General features: G+C 31.6%; 11 protein-coding genes and 1 non-coding gene across 12 annotated transcripts; 9 read left to right on the top strand and 3 right to left on the bottom strand.

Moving 5' to 3' along the window:
* Positions 1-42: 42 nt before the first annotated feature.
* ESF2 (RNA-binding ATPase activator ESF2) lies at positions 43-933 on the top strand (the record flags this gene model as incomplete). Its single annotated transcript, XM_046078307.1, has 1 exon — positions 43-933. The coding sequence occupies one exon, from the start codon at positions 43-45 to the stop codon at positions 931-933; it is 891 nt and encodes a 296-aa protein (XP_045934713.1).
* A 551-nt stretch (positions 934-1,484) lies between these two features.
* NOG2 (putative GTPase NOG2) lies at positions 1,485-3,760 on the top strand (the record flags this gene model as incomplete). Its single annotated transcript, XM_046078306.1, has 2 exons — positions 1,485-2,300; positions 3,053-3,760. The coding sequence occupies 2 exons, from the start codon at positions 1,485-1,487 to the stop codon at positions 3,758-3,760; spliced, it is 1,524 nt and encodes a 507-aa protein (XP_045934712.1).
* A 603-nt stretch (positions 3,761-4,363) lies between these two features.
* POP2 (CCR4-NOT core DEDD family RNase subunit POP2) lies at positions 4,364-6,046 on the top strand (the record flags this gene model as incomplete). The annotated part of the gene is made up of 1 exon (XM_046078305.1): positions 4,364-6,046. One exon carries the CDS (start codon positions 4,364-4,366, stop codon positions 6,044-6,046), a length of 1,683 nt encoding a protein of 560 aa, XP_045934711.1.
* Positions 6,047-6,905: 859 nt separating this feature from the next.
* Positions 6,906-8,666, top strand: BRE5 (Bre5p; the record flags this gene model as incomplete). The annotated part of the gene is made up of 1 exon (XM_046078304.1): positions 6,906-8,666. One exon carries the CDS (start codon positions 6,906-6,908, stop codon positions 8,664-8,666), a length of 1,761 nt encoding a protein of 586 aa, XP_045934710.1.
* A 764-nt stretch (positions 8,667-9,430) lies between these two features.
* OCA4 (Oca4p) lies at positions 9,431-10,732 on the top strand (the record flags this gene model as incomplete). Its single annotated transcript, XM_046078303.1, has 1 exon — positions 9,431-10,732. The coding sequence occupies one exon, from the start codon at positions 9,431-9,433 to the stop codon at positions 10,730-10,732; it is 1,302 nt and encodes a 433-aa protein (XP_045934709.1).
* A 30-nt stretch (positions 10,733-10,762) lies between these two features.
* On the bottom strand, positions 10,763-10,943 carry SCDLUD_003781. The gene has a single exon (XR_006829229.1). It is a non-coding gene; the product is annotated as a snR49 (small nucleolar RNA).
* Positions 10,944-11,728: 785 nt separating this feature from the next.
* Positions 11,729-13,069, top strand: LYS9 (saccharopine dehydrogenase (NADP+, L-glutamate-forming); the record flags this gene model as incomplete). The annotated part of the gene is made up of 1 exon (XM_046078302.1): positions 11,729-13,069. One exon carries the CDS (start codon positions 11,729-11,731, stop codon positions 13,067-13,069), a length of 1,341 nt encoding a protein of 446 aa, XP_045934708.1.
* Positions 13,070-13,688: 619 nt separating this feature from the next.
* Positions 13,689-14,393, top strand: MSO1 (Mso1p; the record flags this gene model as incomplete). Its single annotated transcript, XM_046078301.1, has 1 exon — positions 13,689-14,393. The coding sequence occupies one exon, from the start codon at positions 13,689-13,691 to the stop codon at positions 14,391-14,393; it is 705 nt and encodes a 234-aa protein (XP_045934707.1).
* A 380-nt stretch (positions 14,394-14,773) lies between these two features.
* OXP1 (5-oxoprolinase) lies at positions 14,774-18,586 on the top strand (the record flags this gene model as incomplete). Its single annotated transcript, XM_046078300.1, has 1 exon — positions 14,774-18,586. The coding sequence occupies one exon, from the start codon at positions 14,774-14,776 to the stop codon at positions 18,584-18,586; it is 3,813 nt and encodes a 1,270-aa protein (XP_045934706.1).
* Positions 18,587-19,861: 1,275 nt separating this feature from the next.
* Positions 19,862-21,565, top strand: YCT1 (Yct1p; the record flags this gene model as incomplete). Its single annotated transcript, XM_046078299.1, has 1 exon — positions 19,862-21,565. The coding sequence occupies one exon, from the start codon at positions 19,862-19,864 to the stop codon at positions 21,563-21,565; it is 1,704 nt and encodes a 567-aa protein (XP_045934705.1).
* A 352-nt stretch (positions 21,566-21,917) lies between these two features.
* UBC1 (E2 ubiquitin-conjugating protein UBC1) lies at positions 21,918-22,583 on the bottom strand (the record flags this gene model as incomplete). The annotated part of the gene is made up of 1 exon (XM_046078298.1): positions 21,918-22,583. The coding sequence occupies one exon, from the start codon at positions 22,581-22,583 to the stop codon at positions 21,918-21,920; it is 666 nt and encodes a 221-aa protein (XP_045934704.1).
* Positions 22,584-22,898: 315 nt separating this feature from the next.
* Positions 22,899-24,137, bottom strand: SCDLUD_003775 (CDC50/LEM3 family protein; the record flags this gene model as incomplete). The annotated part of the gene is made up of 1 exon (XM_046078297.1): positions 22,899-24,137. The coding sequence occupies one exon, from the start codon at positions 24,135-24,137 to the stop codon at positions 22,899-22,901; it is 1,239 nt and encodes a 412-aa protein (XP_045934703.1).
* Between the last annotated feature and the right edge of the window lie 76 nt (positions 24,138-24,213).

Raw genomic sequence — 24,213 nt, 5'->3', positions numbered from 1 at the left:
TATAGGAACAGATAATAGATCAAAAAGGAATTAAAAAAAAAAATGAAAGATATGCATGATAGTGATTTTTCCTCATCAGATGATGAAGACAATAACCCTTTATTATTATCGAATCCAAAAAAGGTCAATACAACTATTGATCGTCACTTAGAGAATGAACTTGAAGAGGAAGAGTCAGATATAAACCAAGAAGATGATAAGGAGGAAAAGAGTTTAGAAAAAAAGGAAGAAAATAAGAAATCGACAACACCAGAAGACTTGAAAAAAGAGAAACTAAATCGTTTAAAGAAATTAAAAGCTACTAAGAAATCTAAGCATAAAACTGGTGTTGTTTATTTTTCTAGAATTCCACCCTATATGAAACCAGCAAAAATGAGACAAATCTTGAGTAGGTTTGGTGAAGTTGATAGATTGTTTTTGAAAAGAGAAGAAGAAAAAAAATATAAACAAAGAGTTCGTTCTGGCGGTAATAAAAAGGTTATGTATGAGGAAGGTTGGGCAGAATTTATTCGTAAGAAGGATGCCAAACTATGTGCAAGTACATTAAACGCCAATATCATTGGTGGTAAAAAGGGGAGTTTCTACCATGATGATATAATGAACGTGAAATATTTGCCCGGGTTTAAGTGGGCTGATTTAACAGAGCAAATTGCCAGAGAAAATGATGTTAGACAAGCCAAACTACAATTAGAAATATCACAAGCTAATAAACTTAATAGTGAGTTTATCAGAAACGTGGAGAAAAGCAAAATGCTTTCTAATATTAGAGAATCTAAGAAAAGGAAAGGACAAGAGGTAAAAGGTGTGTCGAATAATAGCAATAACCAAGGTATCAAACAACGTAAGATTACTACAAATAGGGCAAATGCATCGGATGATTTAAAAAAGAAACCATCTCAAGAGTTGAATAGTGTTTTAAATAGTTTGTTTTAACCAATTCCAAATAGTTCAAATTTATTGCTACGTTTTACTTTTTTTTTTTCCCCCTCCCTAATATATATATAGTCTTAAATACTACACAACTTGGTATATAACTGTGTTCTAATAATATTATAATATCATTTACTTTGTTATGGTTTAAAGTGTAATCATGATTTAATACTAAAAAAAAAAGCCCTGAAGTTTTTGAATTTTTAGCGTAAGAAAAAAAAAAGAAGAAAATAAAAAAAAAGAAGAAAAAGATTATTAAAAAAAATCTGCGTATATATTTTTTTTAGATTACTGACTGTTACGTTCAAAATGATATTCACGTTTCTTTTTTTTTTTTTTTTTTTTTTCTTTTCTTTTCTTTCTTTTCTTTTTTCTTTTTTCTTTTCTTTTTCTTGTTTCTTTTTTAGCTGTATTTCTTCTTCTGTTTGAAAAATATTATTAAAATTATAATACATTTCCCAAAGCAACGAATTAATTCTTTCTAATGTTTACTACTAATAATTTGTTAATAAAAAGAATTTGCAGAGTAAAAAACTGTTCAATTTAAATTCAATATGGGTACTGGTAAGAAAGAAAAACAAAGAAGAATACGTCAAGGTGATGTCAGAGATGGTAATCTACGAGTAAAAGGCGAAAATTTTTACAGGGATGCTAAAAGAGTTCAGTTCCTTAATATGTACAAGGGGGGACATGCTGTCCGTAACGCCAAAGGTGATATCGTAAAGGCTGCTGATTTTCAAAGCACAGATGCACCAACTGCTAGGGTCCAACCGGATAGACGTTGGTTTGGTAATACAAGGGTTATTTCTCAAGATTCTCTAGCTCACTTTAGAGAGGCTTTAGGTGAAAAAAAAAATGATACATACCAGGTGTTGTTGAGAAGGAATAAACTACCGATGTCTTTATTGGATGAGACTGATCAAAAAGATTCTCCAACAGCTAAAATTTTGGATACAGAATCCTTTGACAATACTTTTGGTCCAAATGCCCAAAGAAAAAAACCTAGAGTTGCAGTGTCAAATTTAGAAGAATTAGCACAAAGTACTGAAAACGATGCTAAAACTTTTGAGGAAAAGATCGAACTAAATGCTACATTAGGTTTAATGGGTGGGACTACTGAAGAATCCGATGCCGACGGTTGGACCCAAATTGCAAAAGAAGCAATTTTTCACAAAGGACAATCTAAACGTATTTGGAATGAGTTGTATAAAGTTATTGATTCTTCTGATGTCGTTATTCACGTATTAGATGCCAGAGATCCATTAGGTACAAGATGCAAATCTGTGGAGGAATATATGAGAAAGGAAACACCACATAAACATTTAATATATGTGTTAAATAAATGTGATTTAGTTCCAACGTGGGTTGCAGTATGTTTTACAAAATTTGCTTCAATTTTTTTTTTTTTTTTTTGAAAATTAATTGACAATATAAAACAGAGTTGAATAATTTTTCGCAAAAAATTGTGTGAGAGTGGGATAAAGAATGGACTTTAATTTTTTTTTTTTTTTTTTTATTATTTATTTCCAAGATATTTTGTCAGGACGTATTTGATCAGTTATGTGTTTTCTTTTAATTTTTTATTTTATTTTATTTTCTGTTTTATTTTATATAACAAGAGATAAAATAGAATAAAAGAAAGGAGCAAGGTAACTGTATATTTTATCCACAAATGGGTCTGTTACATTCTTGGAAGATTAACACTGAGCTAATATACTATCTTCTTCTTTCCGGTTTTCGTTTTGAAAACCACTTTTTGAAGAAGGGCGTCGCAATTATTCGTCGTTTTGATGAATATATGGTTGCAATGTTATCATGTTATTGCTCAGGGAGTATCTTTTTGAGTTGAGCGGTTTTAAACATTTTGTTTATATTAGATTATATCACTGCTCGTAGTATAGAAACTCACAATATTTTTTTTAACAAATTACACGATGTCATTCTTTATCCCCTTGTAATATTTATTCAAACTTTTGTTTTTTTTTGTTTTTTTTTTTATGATTATTTTCATTGACTTAATACTAACATTTTATTGTTCACGTGACTGATATTATACCTTTACATGTTATTTGTATGGTTTACTTATTACGTATGTTTAAAAATTTTTTTTTTTTTTTGACAGGCTGCTTGGGTTAAACACTTATCTAAAGAACGTCCAACATTGGCTTTCCATGCTTCTATCACCAATTCATTTGGTAAGGGTTCTTTGATTCAACTATTGCGTCAATTTGCCTCTTTGCACAAAGATAGAAAACAGATCTCTGTTGGTTTCATTGGATATCCTAATACAGGAAAATCTTCCATTATCAACACTTTAAGAAAAAAAAAGGTTTGTCAGGTCGCTCCAATTCCAGGTGAGACTAAAGTTTGGCAATATATCACGTTAATGAAGAGAATTTTTCTTATTGACTGTCCTGGTATTGTGCCGCCATCGTCTAAAGATACAGAAGAAGATATTCTATTCAGAGGTGTGGTGAGAGTGGAACATGTTTCTAATCCAGAGCAATATATACCAGGAGTATTAAAAAGATGTAAAAGACAATATTTAGAAAGGACCTATGAAATATCGGGGTGGAATGACGCTGGTGAGTTCATAGAAAAGTTGGCCAGGAAACAAGGTCGTCTATTAAAAGGTGGTGAGCCTGATGAAAGTGGTGTTTCTAAACAAGTATTGAATGATTTCAACAGGGGTAAAATTCCTTGGTTTGTAGCACCTCCTGAAAAAGAAGCTGAAGAGGGTGCTGGTGATAACAAGAAAAGAGTTTTGGAAAGTGATAAAACAGAAGAAAAGACTGGTGATGCCAAAAAGTTGAAGACAGATGCCAATTAAGGGAGGTGGAGGAATAGGATGGGAATATTATTAATATTGTGTATATTATAGTTTTATATTTTGATTTATTTCATTTCATTAGTCACATATGCATGTATTTATATAGTTACTAAAATATTTAAGGTGCCTTTTTTATATTTGCAGAAATTTTTATCTTGTATTGTGCGTAGTATTTGTTTATTCGATTAAGGTTTAGTTTTTTTTTTTTTTTTAACTTCTTTTGTCATTGTTAATGTTTTAATCTCAATGTTTAGATATTGATAAAAGATTTCATTGTGTTTTTTGTATAAAATGGTAATATTAACAATTAATACCAATTAATAATCTTTCGTAATAATAAGTCAATAAATGATATTAAAAGACATTACGCAGAAATTCGGACCACATCGGACTATTACTTGAATTGGTGGCAAATTTAAATTATCCCGTTAAATTTTGTTAATTATAAACGAAAACAAAACTCATAAAATGATAACTACTCTTTCATTTAAATAACACTTTTTATTAATTGCGACTCGATTAATAAACTACAAATTCTCTTACAAAAGGGGGGAAAAAGAGAAAAAAAAAAAAAAAAAAAAAAAAAAAAAGTAAATAGAGGAAATGAATGGACCATCGCAACAACAAATACATCAGCTCCAAGCTCAACACCAAAACCAACCAGCACAACAGCAACCATTATTTATGCAAAGATCAGTTCCATTCCCAGGTAACGGCAATGGCCCATCTTCAGTACCACAAAGCATGTTTTCACCGTCCATTGATAACAATATTACACTAAGGAATGATAATGAAATGTTATATCCAAAGCTACAAAAACAACAACAAAAACAACTACAACAAATGTTAGCTAACAATAATAGCACTTATAATTCAACTAATTACAACACTAATAATAATCTTTCTTACAATAATAATGGCAATACCACGACTGGTAATAGCAACAGTATTAATAGTGGTGCTACTAGTAATCATAATAATAATACTAATAATAATGGAAATATTAATAGCCATGGCAACAATGTTGGTTTAAACAACTTGAATAATAACAATAACACCAATAACAATCATACAAATATTAATTTTAATGATTTATTGAACGCTAACAATCAACATAGTCTCCACAATGTTAATACACGTGCACATCATAACAGCCAAAATAATGATGGGTTACATATTAACTTGAATAGCATGCCGATTCCGCAACAACAACAAGGAGTGGCACTTCCACCACCTCCAGGAGCTATGCTAAGACCCGAACAACAACAACATTTCCCTAATTCGCAGCAGCAACACCCAGGTACACCACTTTCCACTGCAGGTAATATTATGAATTTTGTTACAGCTAATGATATTTCTTTACTGCCACCGGTGAACCATTTGAATGTCAAACAGGTTTGGAAACACAATTTATATGAAGAATTTGCTAATATAAGAAAATTGGTAGACACCTTTAATGTTATTAGTATCAACATCGAATTTTCAGGAACTTTAGCTAGGCCGGTTGGTAAATTTAGATCCAAGTCTGATTACATCTATCAGCTTGTCAGATCTAATGTTGATTTACTAAGTGTTATGCAAATAGGTGTTTCTTTAAGTGACGAGATGGGGAACAAACCGGATAACGTTATTTCAACCTGGCAACTAAATTTTAAGTATGATGTGGATGAAGAAATTGTATCACCATTTGTTCTAGATCTTGTTAATGATTCAATTGATTTTGGTGAATTGAAAAAATATGGAATTGAATTTCAAGAATTTGCTTCATTAATCATGGACAGCGGCTTAATTTTAAATGATAATGTTTTATGGATATCATATTCAGGTGCTTATCATCTAGCATACTTAGTTCATTTCTTAAGTGGGGCATCTATGCCAAATAACAAGGAAGATTTTTTACAGTTAGTTTCTCAGTATTTGCCTAACTTTTATGATCTAGAGGTGATTAATAACCGTTTAAAACGTGTTATTTTTATATCAAATAACAATAATGTTAGAAGATCCATTGAAATATTGGCCGAGGAGTTGGGGATCCCAAATTTCCCGCATTTTCAAACAACTGGTGGCCAAAGCTTATTAATATTAATGATTTATAATTCTTTGTGCAAATTAACAGCTTGTAAGTTCCCTAATGGAGAAGATTTTGCGATTTACAAAAACCAAATTTCTGGAATCAACGATTTTTTCGAAAATAATGCCGGTACCGCCATGGCAGGTAGTAGTGCCGGTGTAAGCATCGATGGCAGCAATAATATTAATTCTGTTACCGGCAACTTGTATGCTTAATAGATATATACATCGATGTCCCTTTTATTTATAATTTTCATTTCACCTAAATGTATATATATATATAATATTAAAAAAGCTTACATGAACTGTTTTTTTCTCTCCCCTTAAATGTGCCTTCAAGACTAAATCAATCACTGTTTTAATTATTTGTATATGAATAGGTACTTTACCTTATAACCTTTGGTAAAACGGATGAGACCTATTCTTCCAAAAGAAAGGAGAGAGAAAACAAAAAAAAAAAAAAAAGAAATTAGTTGGAAAAAGGATAAAAAGACGTTTCGTAAAGAAAAAGAAAATGAAAAACAAACAAGTGGTGCAGGGTTAGATGTCTATTGAAGATGAAGAATTTCACCAAAATATGAACTTATTTGATAAATTACAGTATCTTCATTGCCAACAGCATACAAAAAAAAGGGCTAATCAAATGTCCACTCAAGCAGTGGTCGATTCCATTAAAAAAATATATATATAATTGTTAAAAATCGGCATACAATAACAATACAGTATAGGTTCAAGGATTGCTAATAATACACAAGGATTTATTCTAAAAGAAGAAGATAATTTTCTTCGGGTAACATAAAACATTTCCAACCAAAAGAATAAAAAAAAAAAAAAAAAAAAAAAAAAGCGAACGAGAGGGGGAAGAAGGGAAAAAGGAAAAAAATTTTTTTAAAAAAAAAAAAAAATTGAAAAATTTTGTGTTTTCCATTTTATTTCAATCCTATTATTATTATTATTATTATTATTATTATTTTCATCTTTTTTCATTAAGAAGAAAAATAACAAAAAAAGGAGAAGAGGAACAATTTAACAAATAGGGAATAAAATAAAACATCAATTAACTCAAACATTTAAAATGACTGCTCAGGATATTGGATACGCTTTTTTAAAAACTTTTTATAAACACTTACACGACGAACCGAAAAGTATACATCATTTCTACTCACCTACAGCTCAAGTTACACACATAAATTACCCAGCTATAAAAGATTACGTTTTAGAAAGCGATATTGTACCCACTATCAAATTGACAGGCGAAACAAATATTCGTCAGTACTTTCTGAAATATGCTAAAGATATCAAGCGTTTGAAGTTTAAAGTTACTTCATGTGATTTCCAGAGTATTGGAAATGGGAAAGATAGCAGTATTCTAATTGTTGCTATAGGAGAGTTATGCTGGGAAAACACTCCTACTTATAGATTTATCCAAACTTTTGTACTAAAAAAGTTGGAAGATAGATATTATGATATTACCAATGATTTAATTCGTTTTATTCCGGATGATGTTATACCAAGGAGAAGACCAGTGATAAAGAAAAAGAGTCCTGTAGTGGTTTCCAATACTAGTAGTAATATTAATGGGAATAACGCCACCCCTATTGATAAAACATCTCCAGAAGTATCAACTGAAAAGGAACCAAAAGAAAAAGAAATTGAAGTTGAAGAAAAAAAGGAACAAGAGGGGGGAAAAGAGGAGGAAGAAATAAACACAAGTCAAATTGAACCAAAACCAACTGCGAACAATAATAAAAACGAATCTTTTCCTACCCATACCAATAAGAGTTCAGAAAAGGCTGAGGCTCCGGAGAAAACAGACAATAGTTCTAATGGTGCTAAAGAAGTCACATCTAAAAAGGAAAGGACAAAGCAAGAAACAACCGACACAAAGAAAAAGAATACTGAGATTAAGGAGAAGAAGGACCAGCAAGAAATAGAGAATAAAGCTACAGCGAATGAACACCAAAAAGGGGAAAACGAGGAGGACACTGAAAAACGGAAAAGTGATGAAAAAACTGGCGTAGCTAATAATAATACTTTTGTTAGTTGGGCAGGGAAAGTTGGTGCTGGAATAACTCCGCCAAAATCTGCAAAAATTATTGTTTCAGCGCCTTCTTCCTCCTATTCATCTTCAAATAATTTGCAACACAACAATAGTAGAAGCCCATATTATAAGAACAGTAGCAATAAAAATTCCAAGGAACATTGTAATAACACTAACAACAGCAATACCAGTAACAATAATAGACCCAAAGAGTTTTATAGTTCAGGCCATAGCAATATTAACGGTAACAGGAATAAGAAAAATAATAATCATCCGGGATCTTCATCATCGCCATTGTCAATTTCACCATCATCGACCTCTACATCCTCACCTATTATTTCTTCGCCTTCTTCCTCCTCCTCTAATACTGTCGATGGTATAGTAATTAAAAACACTAATGGCCATTATCCTATATATATTCCTAAAACTACCAATACAAATAAAGATGCCTTAGTTGAAGCATTAGAGAGAGAATTTGGTAAGGTTATGAATATTAATATGAACAATGGATTTGCCGTTGCTGATTTTGAAGATAAGGAACACCAAACAAAGGCCATTGAGAGGGGTAGCATAAACGTTGATGGCATCACATTGAATTTAGAGGTGAAAAAACAAAAAAATAAATCCAACCACAATTCTTATTTTCAAACATCATCATATAACAATACGAATTCGAATAATTATTCGCATTCTTACTCTTCTTCAACAATTACTCCTGACGATAATGGATTTATACCAACTACCTTATCTTCATCTCGTAGTGGCTCAAGACGAGGAATAACTAGAAAAAATTAACTACTGTAGAAGAAAAAAGAAATTTTTTTTTTTTTTTTTTACCTTTTCTTTTTCTTTTTTCCTGGTTAATTAGAATTCTATTTATTATATTTTTTTTTGTACACTAAAGGTATGTGGGGAATCATCTATATATGTATAACAAGAAATGAAAAAAACTAATACTATAAAAAAAAAAAAAAAAAACAAAATAAAACAAAAAAAATTTTTTTTAAAAATATAATTTATTACATAATTTTAGCATATTGTTGTCCTCTTCTCTTCCATATTCGAAAGTATTTCCAAGACCATAAGCTGTTTTAAATAAATTATCCACGTATGACACTTATTTAAAGGGAAAAAAAGAAAAAGAAAAGTATATATATATATATTTTTTTTTTTTGCTTAACAATATGTATAATTTAAAAGTGAATGGGATAATTAATGGTATAACAAACGATTTAATATTTTTTTTTTGTGATAATCATTTGGAATTGTTATATTTCCGATGCGTATCGGACAAACATTTTTCAATCGTATATTCTATTTTTTTTTTTCTTTTCTTTATTTATTCATTTTGGAAGTGGGAACAAAAATTACTCAACTGTTTTTACAATGCTAGTAAATGATAACACTAATCTTTTTTTTTTACAAATTAATAAATCTTTAAAATTACTTTTCTACTAAAAATAAAACCTAAAAATAAGGATCCCACTATAAATCATAAAGCAGAACTTTCAGAATAAACACAGGCCAGAAAAAAAAAAAAAAAAAAAAAAAAAAACAAAATGCTTGTCCCACCTGCTAATTTTGGTATCGTTGAAGAAGGAATATATAGGTGTTCTAAAATTGAAACATTAAATTTATCATTTTTGGAAACACTAAATTTGAAAACCCTTATATTTTTAAGTGAACAAGAGCCTTCAAAATTTTTTAAAGAGTTTTTCAAAAGTTGGAAGATTGAATGGATCGTAATAAATAACAACAACACTCAAATAAGTCCTATACCGGAGAATCCAATAATTTCCGCCATAAACAATAATTCATTTTCAAAGGAGGATAATGAACCTGATACTGCTGATGAGGCCATAACTGAAACTAACTCAGGTAATGACAAAAAAAATAAAAACAATACTTCTAAAATTGCGAGCAGTAGTAAGGAAAAGGAAACTGAGTCCAAGATACTTTCTGACTACGTTAGAAATTACTATTACAGTGAAGAATTCATGTTAATTAAGCCCAATTGCTTGCAGAAAATAATATATTTATTGTTAGACACTAATAACTACAACACTTTGTTAGTCGATAAAACATCCATTATAGTAGGACTAATTAGAAAGCTTTCAAGATGGAATATCTCATCGATCATAAACGAATATAGATTATTTACTGGGAAAAATAGCAATTATTACTCTGAAATATTTTTAGAACTAGTTCAGATTAATATTACTCAGAACGTAGAAGAGGATAAACAGGATGTAGTGAATAAAAGAAAGGATTTAGAAGGCAAACCTACTATTAAAAGTAACACAGGTAGCAATTATATCAGCAGTACTGTTCACAATGGTAATGAACGCAATTATAATAGAAAGAAACATAACAGTAGAAATAACAGACCTACGAAAAAAAAAGTGGAAAGGATTAAGTTAACTGATCAGGATTTAATGAAACCACCACAAGTACCCGAAACTTTTTTGTTAACGTTAATTAACAATATTGAACAACATGAATTTCAAGAAAAAGTACCGAAAAATGCTGTTGACGAAAAGACAAATACTGCCAGACCAAAAAGCTCAGGTAGAAGTACTCTTTTGTCACCATCTGCCTTCAATCCTTCTTCTATTACTGGTGGTAGCAAAAATAAAAAAATGCCCACGGAGCTAATAAACAGCGATACTTACAGACTAAAACCGAATAAAAATAAGAAAACTGACTATGAATATTATAAAAGTTGTTGCACTAACATAGGACCACTGATAGAATTGCGGATCCCGAAAGAAAAATATCTTCCCCTATGGTTTAAAACCCAAAGAGACACTTGGGAAAAAGAAAACACTCAGGATTTTTTTACGGAAAGTATATACGGTTAAAAGGTTTTCAGGCAAAAAAAAAAATTTTACGGATATACCACAATTTCAAAATATATTTGACACCGATTTATAAATATATATGTATATATATTACTTCAAATACACTCTGTTGCTAAGTTTCCTCAGCTTGTGATTGGATTTTGATTTTTGGGATTCGTTTACCACAGAAACTACCTAGGCAATGGCATAGACGTGGAGATAAAAGTCCCATTGACTTTTATCTAAATTTTTTATAAAACCAGTCGAAGAAAGGAAAAAAAAAAAAAATTAACAAGTAGTGTAAGAATCTTTTTTTTGTCTTTTAAGAGAAGTTCTTGAAAAAAAAAAAAAAAAAAAAAAAAAAAGAAAGAAGGATCTGTGAATGAAAACAGAGAAAACCCACACCTTGAGTAAATGAATGTTCATTGGTGATTGAGCGTGTGCATACTCAGGGCTTTTTTTTTTCCTTTTTTTTTTTACAAAGGTAATTAAGAATTATTAATTGAGATAGTAAAACCATATTTGTTTACAATTTATCTTAGTACATGATTGGAAATTTCTATCATAAAAAGTTAATGACACTCAATTTGCTACATAAATCTTATAATTCCAATGCAAACTAAATTTTTCAAATGTTGATATATGTTAAAGGGGAGAGAAAAAAAAAAAAAAAAAAAATTAATGCGACAATCTTATACCATTTTTATTTAGTGTCTGATAATTACCGAAGAAATCTTTATTGAATAAAATGAAATTCCATCGGAATTTGTCTTTTTTTTTTTTTTTCTTTCCATTTTATCTTTCAATAACCGCCACTCTTCATAACCAGCATATATAAACAACTATAAAAATAAGCCAAATAACCTTTTCAAGTAACTACTATTCGCATTATTTATATATTCTAATGTTCTAATTAGCTGTAATTGTTTTTGTTACCATAAACCTTGCATTTTTTTTCTTTTCTTTAGCAAGAAATAAGAAAACTCAACTCAACAATAGAAAAAAATAAAATAAAAAATGGTTAAGAAAGTTTTATTATTGGGCTCTGGTTTTGTTGCACAGCCAGTTGTTGATGTCTTAAGTGCTACCGATGGTGTTGAAGTTACTGTTGCTTGTAGAACCTTGAAAGCTGCTGAAGCTTTAGCTGCTAAAAGTAAATCAAATGCTGTTTCTTTAGATGTTACTAAAGATGCTGAATTGGATGCTGTTTTGAAGAACCACGATGTTGTTATTTCTTTGATTCCATACATTTACCATCCAAATGTTGTTAAGAGCGCAATTAGATTAGGTAAAGATGTTGTTACTTCCTCTTATATTTCTCCAGCTTTGAGAGAGTTAGAACCCAAAATTAAAGAAGCTGGTATTACAGTTATGAATGAAATCGGCTTAGACCCAGGTATTGATCATTTGTATGCTGTAAAAACTATTGATGAAGTCCACAAGAAAAATGGTAAGATCACATCCTTTTTGAGTTACTGTGGTGGTTTACCAGCCCCTGAAGATTCCGACAATCCATTGGGGTACAAATTTTCTTGGTCTTCAAGAGGTGTCTTATTAGCATTGAGAAATAGTGCCAAATATTACAAAAATGGTAAATTAGAAACTGTTTCCAGTGAAGATTTAATGAGCACCGCTAAGCCATATTTTATTTATCCAGGGTATGCTTTTGTTTGCTATCCAAACAGAGACTCTACTGTCTTTAAAGATCTATATCACATTCCTGAGGCTCAAACTGTTATCAGAGGTACTTTGAGATACCAAGGTTTCCCAGAATTTGTCAAGGTTTTGGTTGACATGGGTATGTTGAAAGAAGATGCAGATGAGTTATTTTCCAAACCTATACAGTGGAAGGACGCTTTGAGCAAGTATATTGGCGCTAAATCCAACTCTAAAGAAGATATTATTGCTAAAATCGATAGTTTAACCAAATGGAAAAGTGAGGATGACAGAGAAAGAATTTTATCTGGTATCACATGGTTAGGTATGTTGTCTGACAAAAACATTACCCCAAGAGGTAACCCATTGGATACTTTGTGTGCTACTTTGGAAGAGTTGATGCAATACGAAGAAGGTGAAAGGGACATGGTTGTGTTACAACATAAATTCGGTATTGAATGGGCCGACGGTTCCAAAGAGGTTAGAACTTCTACTTTAGTCGACTATGGTAAGGTTGGAGGTTACAGTTCTATGGCTGCAACTGTTGGTTTACCAGTTGCCATTGCCACTAGATTAGTTTTGGAAGGTAAGATTAAGGGCCCTGGTCTATTGGCTCCATATTCTCCAGAAATCAACGATCCTATTATGAAGGAATTGAAAGATAAATATGGCATCTACTTAAAAGAAAAGGTTATTTCTTGAGTTGAATTTTGTACACGGGTGGTTTGCTATTTATTTATTCCCTTATATATAAATATATATGTATATGTGTGTATGTATATGTATATGTACCTATAATAATTGTATAGTTTTTTAATTTCTTAGTTATGAGTTGTAGTAATTTTATCAACTTTGCTACATAAAGGTAAGGTTGAAAAATGCAATAAACCTCAAAATCTCTTTTAGGATAAATTTATTGAAGTTCTTAAACAAGTTTATAAACTCAAGTTCGAAAAAAGGTTAAAATAGACATTAACTATTGTAATATTATTTTGTTTTTTTTTAATATAGTATAAATAGCCTCAGTGTGGAAAAAGATGAAGGACTACATGAAGTTTGGATAATCCGAAACCACTCATTGTTGTTTCCGATACGGAAAACGCATTAAAAGGTTTTCAAACGTTCGTTTATTATTATCATCAAAGATTTTAACAATTTTCTTCGTCAAAAAGTATATATATATTTTTACACCAAAAATTTAATCCTTTAATTTGTATCTCTTTTTATTTCGTTCTTTTCTTAAGTTACACATATATACAACATTCTATCTCCCTTTCTTTCTTTCTTTCTCAAAATATATAGAAACATTTGTTCCCTAATAATGTCCAGTAATGGTAGTAGCATCAATAATAGGAACAGTATCGGGTTTTGGGATAAGTTTAAAACATCCACTAAATCTATAACATCCCAATTTCAAGGGTTGAGTTTAAGATCAGAAAAAGATGGAGACTCACCTGATTCTACATTAGTCCACATTGCATTAGTAAATTATTATAGGAACCAAGAGCCATTTCAAGGGTTTCCCGATTGGCTAGGCCATAAAGAAGAATTACCTGACGAACAGAAAATACTAAGGAAGCAAAAACAAGAACATAGGGGTCCTTTATCCTCGTTAGCTAACGAAATCGAGAAAAAAGAAGAGCAGTATCACCATCATCAACAAGGTGGTAATGATAAATCAGACAGTAGAAATAACGCACCCCGTAATAGATTTACGTTTGGGTCTGTTTTAAATCAAAGAAACCAACCAAAAGAACCAACTATTGCCCCAAGTGCCCAGTTCCAAAGCATGTTTGCTTCGACAGCAAATTCTGTTTCAACTAGTACTGCTACTAATTCTGCTGAGCCTCATAGACAGACTAGTGTTAAAAGTACCTTGTCATTTATTGGTAGTAGTAGTACCACCAATCACAGCGAGGTTATCTCTGAAGAAGTATCAACAAGACTGGACAGAGCAACATCTAGTTCTTCAATGTTAATGCGTGATCGTTTGAAAAGAGCAAAGAACCCAACACAATTTTCTTAAGGGTTTATTTTATATTACTAATACGGAACAACAAACTAAATAAAAGTAAGATCAAAGTAAACTCTATAAGTATGTTTATAATTTTATTTAATACATATAGCTATGCACATTTTTTATAGCATGCAATTAAAAACAAAGAAATATATTAAAATATTACATTAAAATGTCCGAAAAAAAAAAAAAAAATAAAAGTAAATTGAGAAGATAAAATAAAAGTTAATAATTTAAGTTAAAACCTATTTGTTTTTATTTTTACTTAATTTTTTTTTTTTTAACAAAAAAAGGGTAAAAAGAAAAAGAAAAAAAAGAAAAGAAAAAGAAAAAGAAAAAGAAAGAAAAAAAAAACATACATATACTAGAACATATACACGAACACAAACATGGTATCTAAGAAAATTAAAATTGCTATTGATAGAGGGGGAACCTTCACTGATTGTATCGGTAATCCTGGAACAGGTAGACCAGAAGACGATGTCGTTATTAAATTATTATCTGTGGATCCTAAAAATTATCCAGATGCTCCTTTGGAAGGGATTAGAAGATTATTGGAGGTGTTTGAAGGCAAAAAAATTGCCAGAAACAAACCGCTGGATATAAGTAATGTAGAAACTATCAGAATGGGCACTACTTTGGCCACTAATTGTGCTTTGGAAAGAAACGGTGAAAGATGTGCTCTAATCACTACGAAAGGGTTCAAAGATGCCTTAGTTATTGGTGATCAGACAAGACCAAACATATTTGATTTGAGCGCCAAGAAACCAGGTGTATTATACGATTTAGTACTGGAAATCGATGAAAGAGTTACTTTAGAAGATTTTTCAGAAGATCCCGACAATAAAAAATCCATTTCCAACGGCTTAAACACTGTTTATGGAAAAAGTGGAGAAGTTGTTAATATTTTGAAGGTACCAGATCCTGAAAACGTAAGGATGGTCCTACAAACGGTTTATAACACTGGAATTCGATCATTAGGTATTGCCTTTTTACACTCTTTTACCTATAATGAACATGAAAAATTAGTAGCTAAGATAGCCAAGCAAATTGGATTTACACATGTTTCTTTATCAAGTGAAGTTTCACCTATGATCAAGTTTGTTCCAAGAGCTCACAGTGTTATTGCTGACGCCTACTTGACCCCTGTTATCAAAAAATATCTAGATAGTATTTCAAAAGGTTTAACCAATGTATCAAACACCAAGATTCAATTTATGCAGTCTGATGGGGGTATAATTGATGCAAAAAAATTTTCTGGACTAAGAGCGATTTTATCTGGTCCTGCAGGCGGGGTTGTCGGTTATTCAACAACGTGTGCTAGCGGCAATAAGAGTTTGATTGGTTTTGATATGGGAGGTACTTCTACTGATGTTAGTAGATTTGGTGGAAAATTAGAACATGTTTTTGAAACCATCACTGCTGGAATTGTTATTCAGTCTCCTCAATTAGACATTCACACTGTTGCTGCTGGGGGCAGTTCTCGTTTATTTTGGAAAAACGGTTTGTTTAGAGTTGGACCTGAGTCTGCAACGGCTGAGCCAGGCCCGGCTTGTTATCGTAAAGGCGGACCTCTAACCATAACAGATGCCAATTTATTTTTAGGCCGTTTAATTCCGGAATTTTTCCCCAAGATATTTGGTCCTGATGAAAATGAATCCTTGGATTTGGAAGCAACCACTGAAAAATTTATGGCATTAACAGAAAAAATCAACAAAGATCTGAATTCCAGTCTCTCACCTGATGAGGTAGCATATGGATTTATCAAAGTTGCGAATGAATCAATGGCTAGACCTATACGTGGGTTAACTGAAGCTAAAGGCCATGTGATTTCTGATCATAGATTAGTTACTTTTGGTGGTGCTGGTGGTCAACATGCAGTTGCAGTTGCAGAATCTTTGGGGATAAACGTAGTTTTATGCCATCGGTATTCTTCTATCTTGTCCGCTTATGGTATGCTAATGGCTGATGTAGTCGAGGAGTCTCAAGAGCCATGTTCTTTAATTTTGGGTGTTGATGATGACAAAATTAGTTTCAAGTTAGAGGAATTATACAAATCTACATTTAACAAATTGAAGGAACAAGGTTTTGCCGAAATAGAGGTTGAGAAATACTTGAACTTGCGGTTTGAAGGGACTGCCAATAATTTAATGGTTTGTCAGAAAAACCTTGTTGATTTTGCTACTGATTTTAACTTACTGCATAAGCGTGAATTTGGATTCTCTTTTAAAGATCGGAAAATAATAGTTGATGATATTAGAACTAGAGGTATTGGGAAATCTAGTTTCAGGACTGAGGAGCCAGTTGACGTTCAATTATCTAAAGTTACAAAACGTTTGGTTGATCCTAAAACTGAAAGTTACATGGTGAAGGAAATTTTCTTTGATACTAAGCGTGTTGCCACTCCTATTTATAGGATTGATGAAATGCAGCCCGGTTCTACAATTAAAGGTCCGGCAATCCTGGCGGATACTACCCAAACCAATGTAATTCCACCGAATGCAGAGGCTATTGTTTTAAAATCGCATATTTATATTAATATTTTGCATAAGGGCGATGCCTACTCTCCAGCCGCCACAGATGATATTGTGGATCCTATTATGTTGTCTATTTTTGGACACAGATTCATGGATATTGCTGAACAGATGGGGAACCAATTAAGAAAAACCAGTGTTTCGACCAATGTTAAGGAGAGGTTAGACTTTTCTTGTGCATTATTTGATCCAAATGGGAATTTGGTAGCCAATGCTCCTCATTTACCGGTACACTTGGGTTCTATGTCTACCTGTATTGCTGCTCAGGCTAAATATTGGGAAGGTAGGTTAAAACCAGGGGATGTTATTGTTACAAATCATCCCGAGATGGGAGGTACACATTTACCTGATATCACGGTTATATCACCAGCTTTTGATGAAAATACAGGCGGTATTATTTTTTATGTTGCTTCTAGAGCACACCATGCGGATATTGGTGGTATTCTGCCTGGTTCTGTTCCACCAAATTCCAAAGAGTTGTATGAAGAGGGTGGTGCTATATATGCGGAATTATTAGTCAATGAGGGTGAATTTGATGAAGCAAAGGTTAAAGAGTTGTTGTACGATATTCCATCCAGATACCCTGGCTGTTCTGGATCAAGAAAATTAAGTGATAATATCAGCGATTTAAAAGCCCAGGTTGCTGCTAATATAAGGGGAATTAGGTTAATCAATAGATTAGTGGGGGACTTTGGGTTATCAACAATAATTAAGTATATGACAGCCATTCAAGACAATGCTTGTGAGACGATTAAGAAAATGATAAAGAAAATGTGCGAACATTTTGGTGGGAAAACCGAATATTACGGTGAAGATTTTATGGATGATGGCACATGCATAAAATTACATGTTACGTTGGATATTGATAAAGATAAATATATTTTTGATTTTGGCGGCACTAGCCCGCAGATATATGGTAATTTGAACGCCCCTCGTGCCATTACGACCTCTGCTATATTGTATTGTTTGAGGTGCCTGGTTGATGAGGATATTCCATTAAACCAAGGTTGTTTGAAACCAATAACTATTAATATACCGGAGGGATGTATTTTGAATCCAATGGATGGTGTTGCAGTTGTTGGTGGGAACGTTTTAACATCACAGAGAGTTACTGATGTTGTGTTGAAGACCTTTAAAGTTATGGCCGACTCACAAGGTGATTGTAATAATCTAACATTTGGCACTGATTCTAAAACTGAGGATGAATCGTCTGGCTTTGGTTACTATGAAACTATTTGTGGTGGCCACGGTGCCGGTGGCGACTCTTGGCGTGGATCTGGCTGGAATGGTGTTTCTGCTGTTCATACAAACATGACTAATACCAGAATGACTGATGTTGAAATTTTTGAAAAAAGATACCCCGTTATATTAAAGGAGTTCTCAGTTAGAAAGGATTCTGGTGGTAAGGGGAAATACAATGGCGGTAACGGGGCAATAAGAGATATTGAATTCCGTGTACCTTTACAAGTTTCTATATTATCAGAACGACGTACTATAGCTCCACACGGTTTAGATGGTGGTAGTGATGGTCAATGTGGGTTAAACTTGTGGATACGTAAAGAAAACAACGCTGTTATCAATATAGGGGGTAAGAATACTATAAGGGTTAAACCAGGGGATCGTGTTATAATTCAAACTCCTGGAGGTGGTGCTTATGGTAAGGCTTAAGGAAAAACAGGTGGAAGTAAAGTAAAGGGAGTATTTATTTTATTTTTTTATCTTTTTTTTTGATATTGATATTAGTAATCAATATAAATCTTAGTAATTTTCATTAAATAAATATTTGATATTTTTATTATTATAATTTTTAAAATAACCATTTTAGAAGAGGATAATCCGTTTAACTGTCATTTATAGACGATGATTAGATAAGAAAGCCAAACCGAATTAATCATTTAGATATATTTTATAACACCTTCTTCTTTTGATTATCTAATCATAAAGCCGATTTGTTATCTCTTAAGCTACATATGGGGCTGTACATTATTTATCTAAACAAGGGTTAAAATTCATATTTTTTTTTTTTTTCTTCCTTATTAAATACTGTATTTTATGGTTTGGTTGATAGATATCAAGCTTTTCTATCACATTATCCCAGGTAAAAATGGGGAAAAAAAAAAAAAAAAAAAAAAAAGAGAAAGTTCCTTTTTTTGTTACATATTGAATTAGATGTAACGGTTATTTGGAACCATCCTTAATACGATCTTATAAGCGATGGATAATTGCACGTGCAATGTTTTTTTTTGCGGTGAGGAAAGAACTTGATTAAAAAACATAGAAAAACACGTAGGATGTATTAGAGTTGTAGGTTGAATTCTGAGTGATAAAAAAAAAAGATAACTGTGGATGGATTATCAATCTATTTTACCACCACCACCACAGCTGTAAATAGGGATATATAATATTACTAATTATATTTTATTTAACACTGGCAAAATGCTCCTTTTATATTTTAGTTATCTAGATCTTATGCACGGACATTCCCCTTAAGATTCGAGATTGCATTTTTCCAACAATAGATCCGACTTTTGTACGTAGCAATCAATAATTTGGATTTTAGTGGGACAGAATAGAGATAAAACAACGTAGACCAAAAGTGTGAAGAAATGAGAAAACTTTGTCGAATCCTTATAGCATCAATATTTTAAAATTTACCTCTTTTTTTTTTTCTGTTACAAACAAATTAATAATTGAAAGTCATTCAAACCAAAAGTATAAAAACATATCCAACAATATATAAACTCAGATGAATTCTATATCCTTTTTTTTTTTTTTTCCCTTTTATAAAAATTTTTTTTTTTCTACTCTACTTCTGCAAGTTGGTAGTTTTTACTTTTATCTTCCTCTCTTGCCATCAATATTATAAATATCAACTATAAAGAGTAAGAAACAAAAGGAAACAAAACAGTAAAGTGCAATTACACATATACATCCTATATAAAAATGTCAGATAATAAATTAGAAATTATTGACAAAAACGATTCCTCATCAAGTGCTGAAGACATTGACATGGCAGAAAAAGAAAACAATGTTGTACTGGCCCTCAGTGATATAGAGTCCAGCAGTCACGAGCTCAAACAAGAAAAACCCAAAAATGGTTTTGCAGGGTTTCTCAACAATTTTTTCAATGATGAAGGTGAATACAAAGTCAAGAGTTCAAATGATGCAGATGCTACCTTTAAATTTATGGAGGAAAATGACGAGCTAACGCCGCCTATTACTCCTGTACAAGAAAAAAAACTAAGGCGTAAAGTTATGTGGATTGTAGTTGGGTTAACAGCTACTTTGGATTTACTGCTATACGCAGACAAAGCAACTGCTTCTTATGCTTCTATTTTTGAAATGTGGACCGATATCGGTTTAGATCAGAACATGTACAATAATTCTAACACACTATTTTATGTCGGGTACATTATAGGACAGACGAACTTATTATTTGTTCAGAAATTTCCAATTGGCCGTGTTATGACTATTTTAACCGCTTTATGGACTGTTTTAATTTTTTTGCATTGTACGGTTTACAACCACCAAGGTTTGTATGCGATTAGGTTTTTCTTGGGATTTGTTGAATCTATTGCTGTCCCTGTGATGAACATTACCATGGGTCAATTCTTGACTAATGATGAAAAAGCTGCTACTGCTCCGATTTTCTACTCCACCTGTTTGGGTGTTACCATCCCGGTTGGGTTTATTGCCTATGGGTTGTTGAATGCTACACATTCGCATGTTCATATCTGGAAGTTGTTTATGATTACCATTGGTGGGTGCACATTCATAATGTGTTTGGTTGTTTTATGGATATATCCAAATAATCCTACCGATGCCAGATTTTTAAAGACAGAGGAAAAGGTGTGGGTTATTAGAAGAGTTCAGTCTTCTACAAATGCGTCTATTGAACAAAAATTTATTAAGAAGTACCAGATTCTAGAGGCTTTCAAAGATCCGGTCTCTTGGTTGTTTTGTGGATTTTTTTTACTACAACAATTGGCCAATAACTTACCTTACCAACAAAACTTGTTATTTGAAGGTATTGGTAGGATTACCAATTTAGATTCTACTTTGGTTTCTGTTGCCAGTGGTGGTTTTGCAGCTGTTTGTGCGTTTATAGCCAGTACCTTTTTATTTTATAAAAAGAACTACACTGCTTTTTCTGTAGTTTTCTGGACTGTTCCATCTTTTGCTGCCTCCATTGCTTTGGTCAGTATTTCTTGGGATAAGAAAATTGCATTATTGGCAATGTTATGTTTGGCTAGTCCATTATTTGGTATTCCATGGATTTTGATGTTTAGTTGGAATATAACCTCATGTTCCGGGTACACTAAAAGAATTACGAGGAATGCAATGGTTATGTTTTGGTATGGGGTTGCAAACATTATTTCACCACAATTATGGCAATCTAGAGACAGCCCACGTTATATTCCTGCTTGGATTGTTCAAATTGTCCTGTCCTTTTTTTTGGCTCCTTTACTAGCTTTAATTATCTGGTTTATATTGAATAAAAGAAATAAAGAAAGATTAGCCAATATTGATGAGCATAAGGAGAAAATTGGTTATGTCGTTGATGAAAGTGGTAATAAAGTCAAGGTTGAGGTTGCTACTTTAGATTTAACTGATCTTGAAAACAAAACATTTATATACCCATTATAAGTTTGGCAATTAATAAATGGTGCCAGTGTTGTAAGATTTTATCTTTTAAGTAGGACTTTATTTTCTTTCGGATTTTTTCATATTAAAATTTTATTTTTAGGGTCTCTGAGTTATAATAATAATAATAATAATAAAATTTTTATCTTTCTTTTTTTTTTTTAATACGGAGCAAACTTCTTTTAGTATCAAATTTAAACTATATATAACAATAATAATAATAATAATAATGATAATATATGTATATATATAATGAATAACCCTCAACTAATAATAGTAATTAATTTTTCCTTTTTTTTTTTTTTTTTTTTTTTTTTTTTTTTTTTTTTAAAAGAAATAAATGCTGCATAGAAACCTAATTCTTTAATAAATCATCTATTATTTTATTCATTAATTCGTTGTTAACCTGCGAACTTTTCTTTACACCATATCTTCTCAAAACTTCAATAACAGAATCTTTAGCAAAACCATTGGAACATAAAGTGTCAACCAAATTTTTCTCAATGCCAAACATTTCGCAAGGGTCTGTTGCTGCTGTTACATTCCCGGTGTTGGTTTGCACTTCATCGTTTGGTGCATAAGTTCTTGTCCATAAAGCTGCTGTTTTATTAAATGATTCTTTATCTGACAAATAGTGTCTAGCAACTTCTGCATCTTGTGGATCATTTGGTTCAGGTGATTGTAATAATGCTTGCAAAGATATCAAAGCAGACTTTAAAGTTATAACTGGTGACCAAGCATTTTTTAAAATATCTAAACAAATAGCTCCAGTAACGGAAGAAATATTTGGATGATATACTTTTGTATCAAATTTCATAATGGGTGGTTTAAATGGGTAATCTGATGGAACTTTAATATCAACAATAAATTTACCTCCTTCATATGGTGTACCTGGAGGTCCCAGAAATGTACCTTTTAAATGATGAATGTCACTTTCGTTTACAAATTGTAAAGTTATATGAGCATTTGGATCTTCCTTAACAGAGCTTATTTCTCTTAAAAGCCTTTTAGACATAGACATTTTCGTTTCTTCTTACCACTAGCTATACCTTTATGATATATATGTATGTAACTTGAGTTTAAAAAGTCAAGAAATTGATAGTAGTAACAATGAAAATGTTTTGAAAGAATTATCAAATGGAAACCACCTTGTGATTTTTTTTTTCTTTTACGTTATTTTTTAAACAAAGAAATTAATAAAAACTTAAGGTACAAAAGGTACAGATGTTTGCCGTTTTGGTCTTTCTTAATACAGAAAAAAAAAAAAAAAAAAAAAAAAAAAAAAGTCGAGAATTAAAAAAAAAAATCTTATATACAAAAACAAATCGAAAACATCCTACATAATTTCCCTCAATGGTGTCAATTGCTGATTTAACTTATCTGCCTGTTCGGAACTGTTTTCTAACCCATCATCAAAATTCAAGTATGAATGATCCCCTAACTTTCTAGGTTTTATTATAACCTTCAACAAAAATATTATTCCAAAAATAATGCACACCCCAGCGACAATAATGTATACAATTCCTAAACTCAAATTTCTACCCCCAATAATACTGTTAGTGGTAATCACCAATGATTTCTTACCTCCAAATATCTCCACTGGATAATTTAAGCCTATATCTATTGTGTAAACACCCTTGTGCAATGTGTCCTTTTCATTTTTCATAACCAATTTGTAAAATGTAGGTAATCCTGCAGTCCTCATCCATACTTGGAACTCTTCCCAAGTCGAAATATCTGGAATATTACCTTCTACATAACCATCTGGATATTTGACTGCCCAATTTGGTGGAGGAATTATTTGAGAGGCATTATACTGTGTTTTTTTGAATAATTTCTGGTCACTTTTCCATGCAATATTTTTATTTGTCAAGTTATAATTTTTTGTGCTATTATTATTACCATCGTCATCTACATTTTCAAAAACTGTACTAAATGTATCATTAAACAAGGAATTAGCGATTAACCCACATGGATATATGATTTTTTCATCACCCTTATCTTCTGTATCGCTTGCACTTTTCAACGGCTTGCAATTATCATCCAACTCATCAAGAGATACAGCCACACCTTTTAATTGATCTGCATCATAAGATTGAACATACTTACGATGGTTTTGATAAAAATTAGTCAATTGGTAGTATACATATAAGGGTGACTTTATGTTATTTGGTACCGAAAATTTTATTTGACATGTCTTTGAATTATCATCTGTACTTTGAAGCTTCCAACTTGGTTGTATAACATTTTTTTGTTTGAAATTATAATGGTATAATTTTGAGGAAATCACTTGGAAATCATCTGTACTAGCCAAAGTATCACAATGACTATAATCTATAACAAAATTTTGAACATTTAATGCACTAACTAAGAATGCTACGCCAATGGGGGCAAAAATCATGGCAATTATGGCTAAAAATGGTATCATGGATTGGGGTGATAGAATAGGTTGCCATGATTTTAACCTTTGTTGCCTAAATGCTGTATTAGGTGGTCTGTTTGTTCTGATTTTATTTCCATTTTCATCTATTCTTTCATTGCTTTCTAAAAACAATTTCAGTATATTAAACTTCATTTTATTTTATTTATTTTTTTTTTTTTTTTTTCTATCTTTCCTTCAGCTTGATAAGAAAAAAGGAAGAGAATAAATA

The sequence above is a fragment of the Saccharomycodes ludwigii genome, chromosome IV, assembly GCF_020623625.1.
Source record: "Saccharomycodes ludwigii strain NBRC 1722 chromosome IV, whole genome shotgun sequence".
In the NCBI taxonomy this organism is placed as follows: Eukaryota; Fungi; Ascomycota; class Saccharomycetes; order Saccharomycodales; family Saccharomycodaceae; genus Saccharomycodes; species Saccharomycodes ludwigii.
This window is presented reverse-complemented; position numbering and strand designations above follow the sequence as displayed.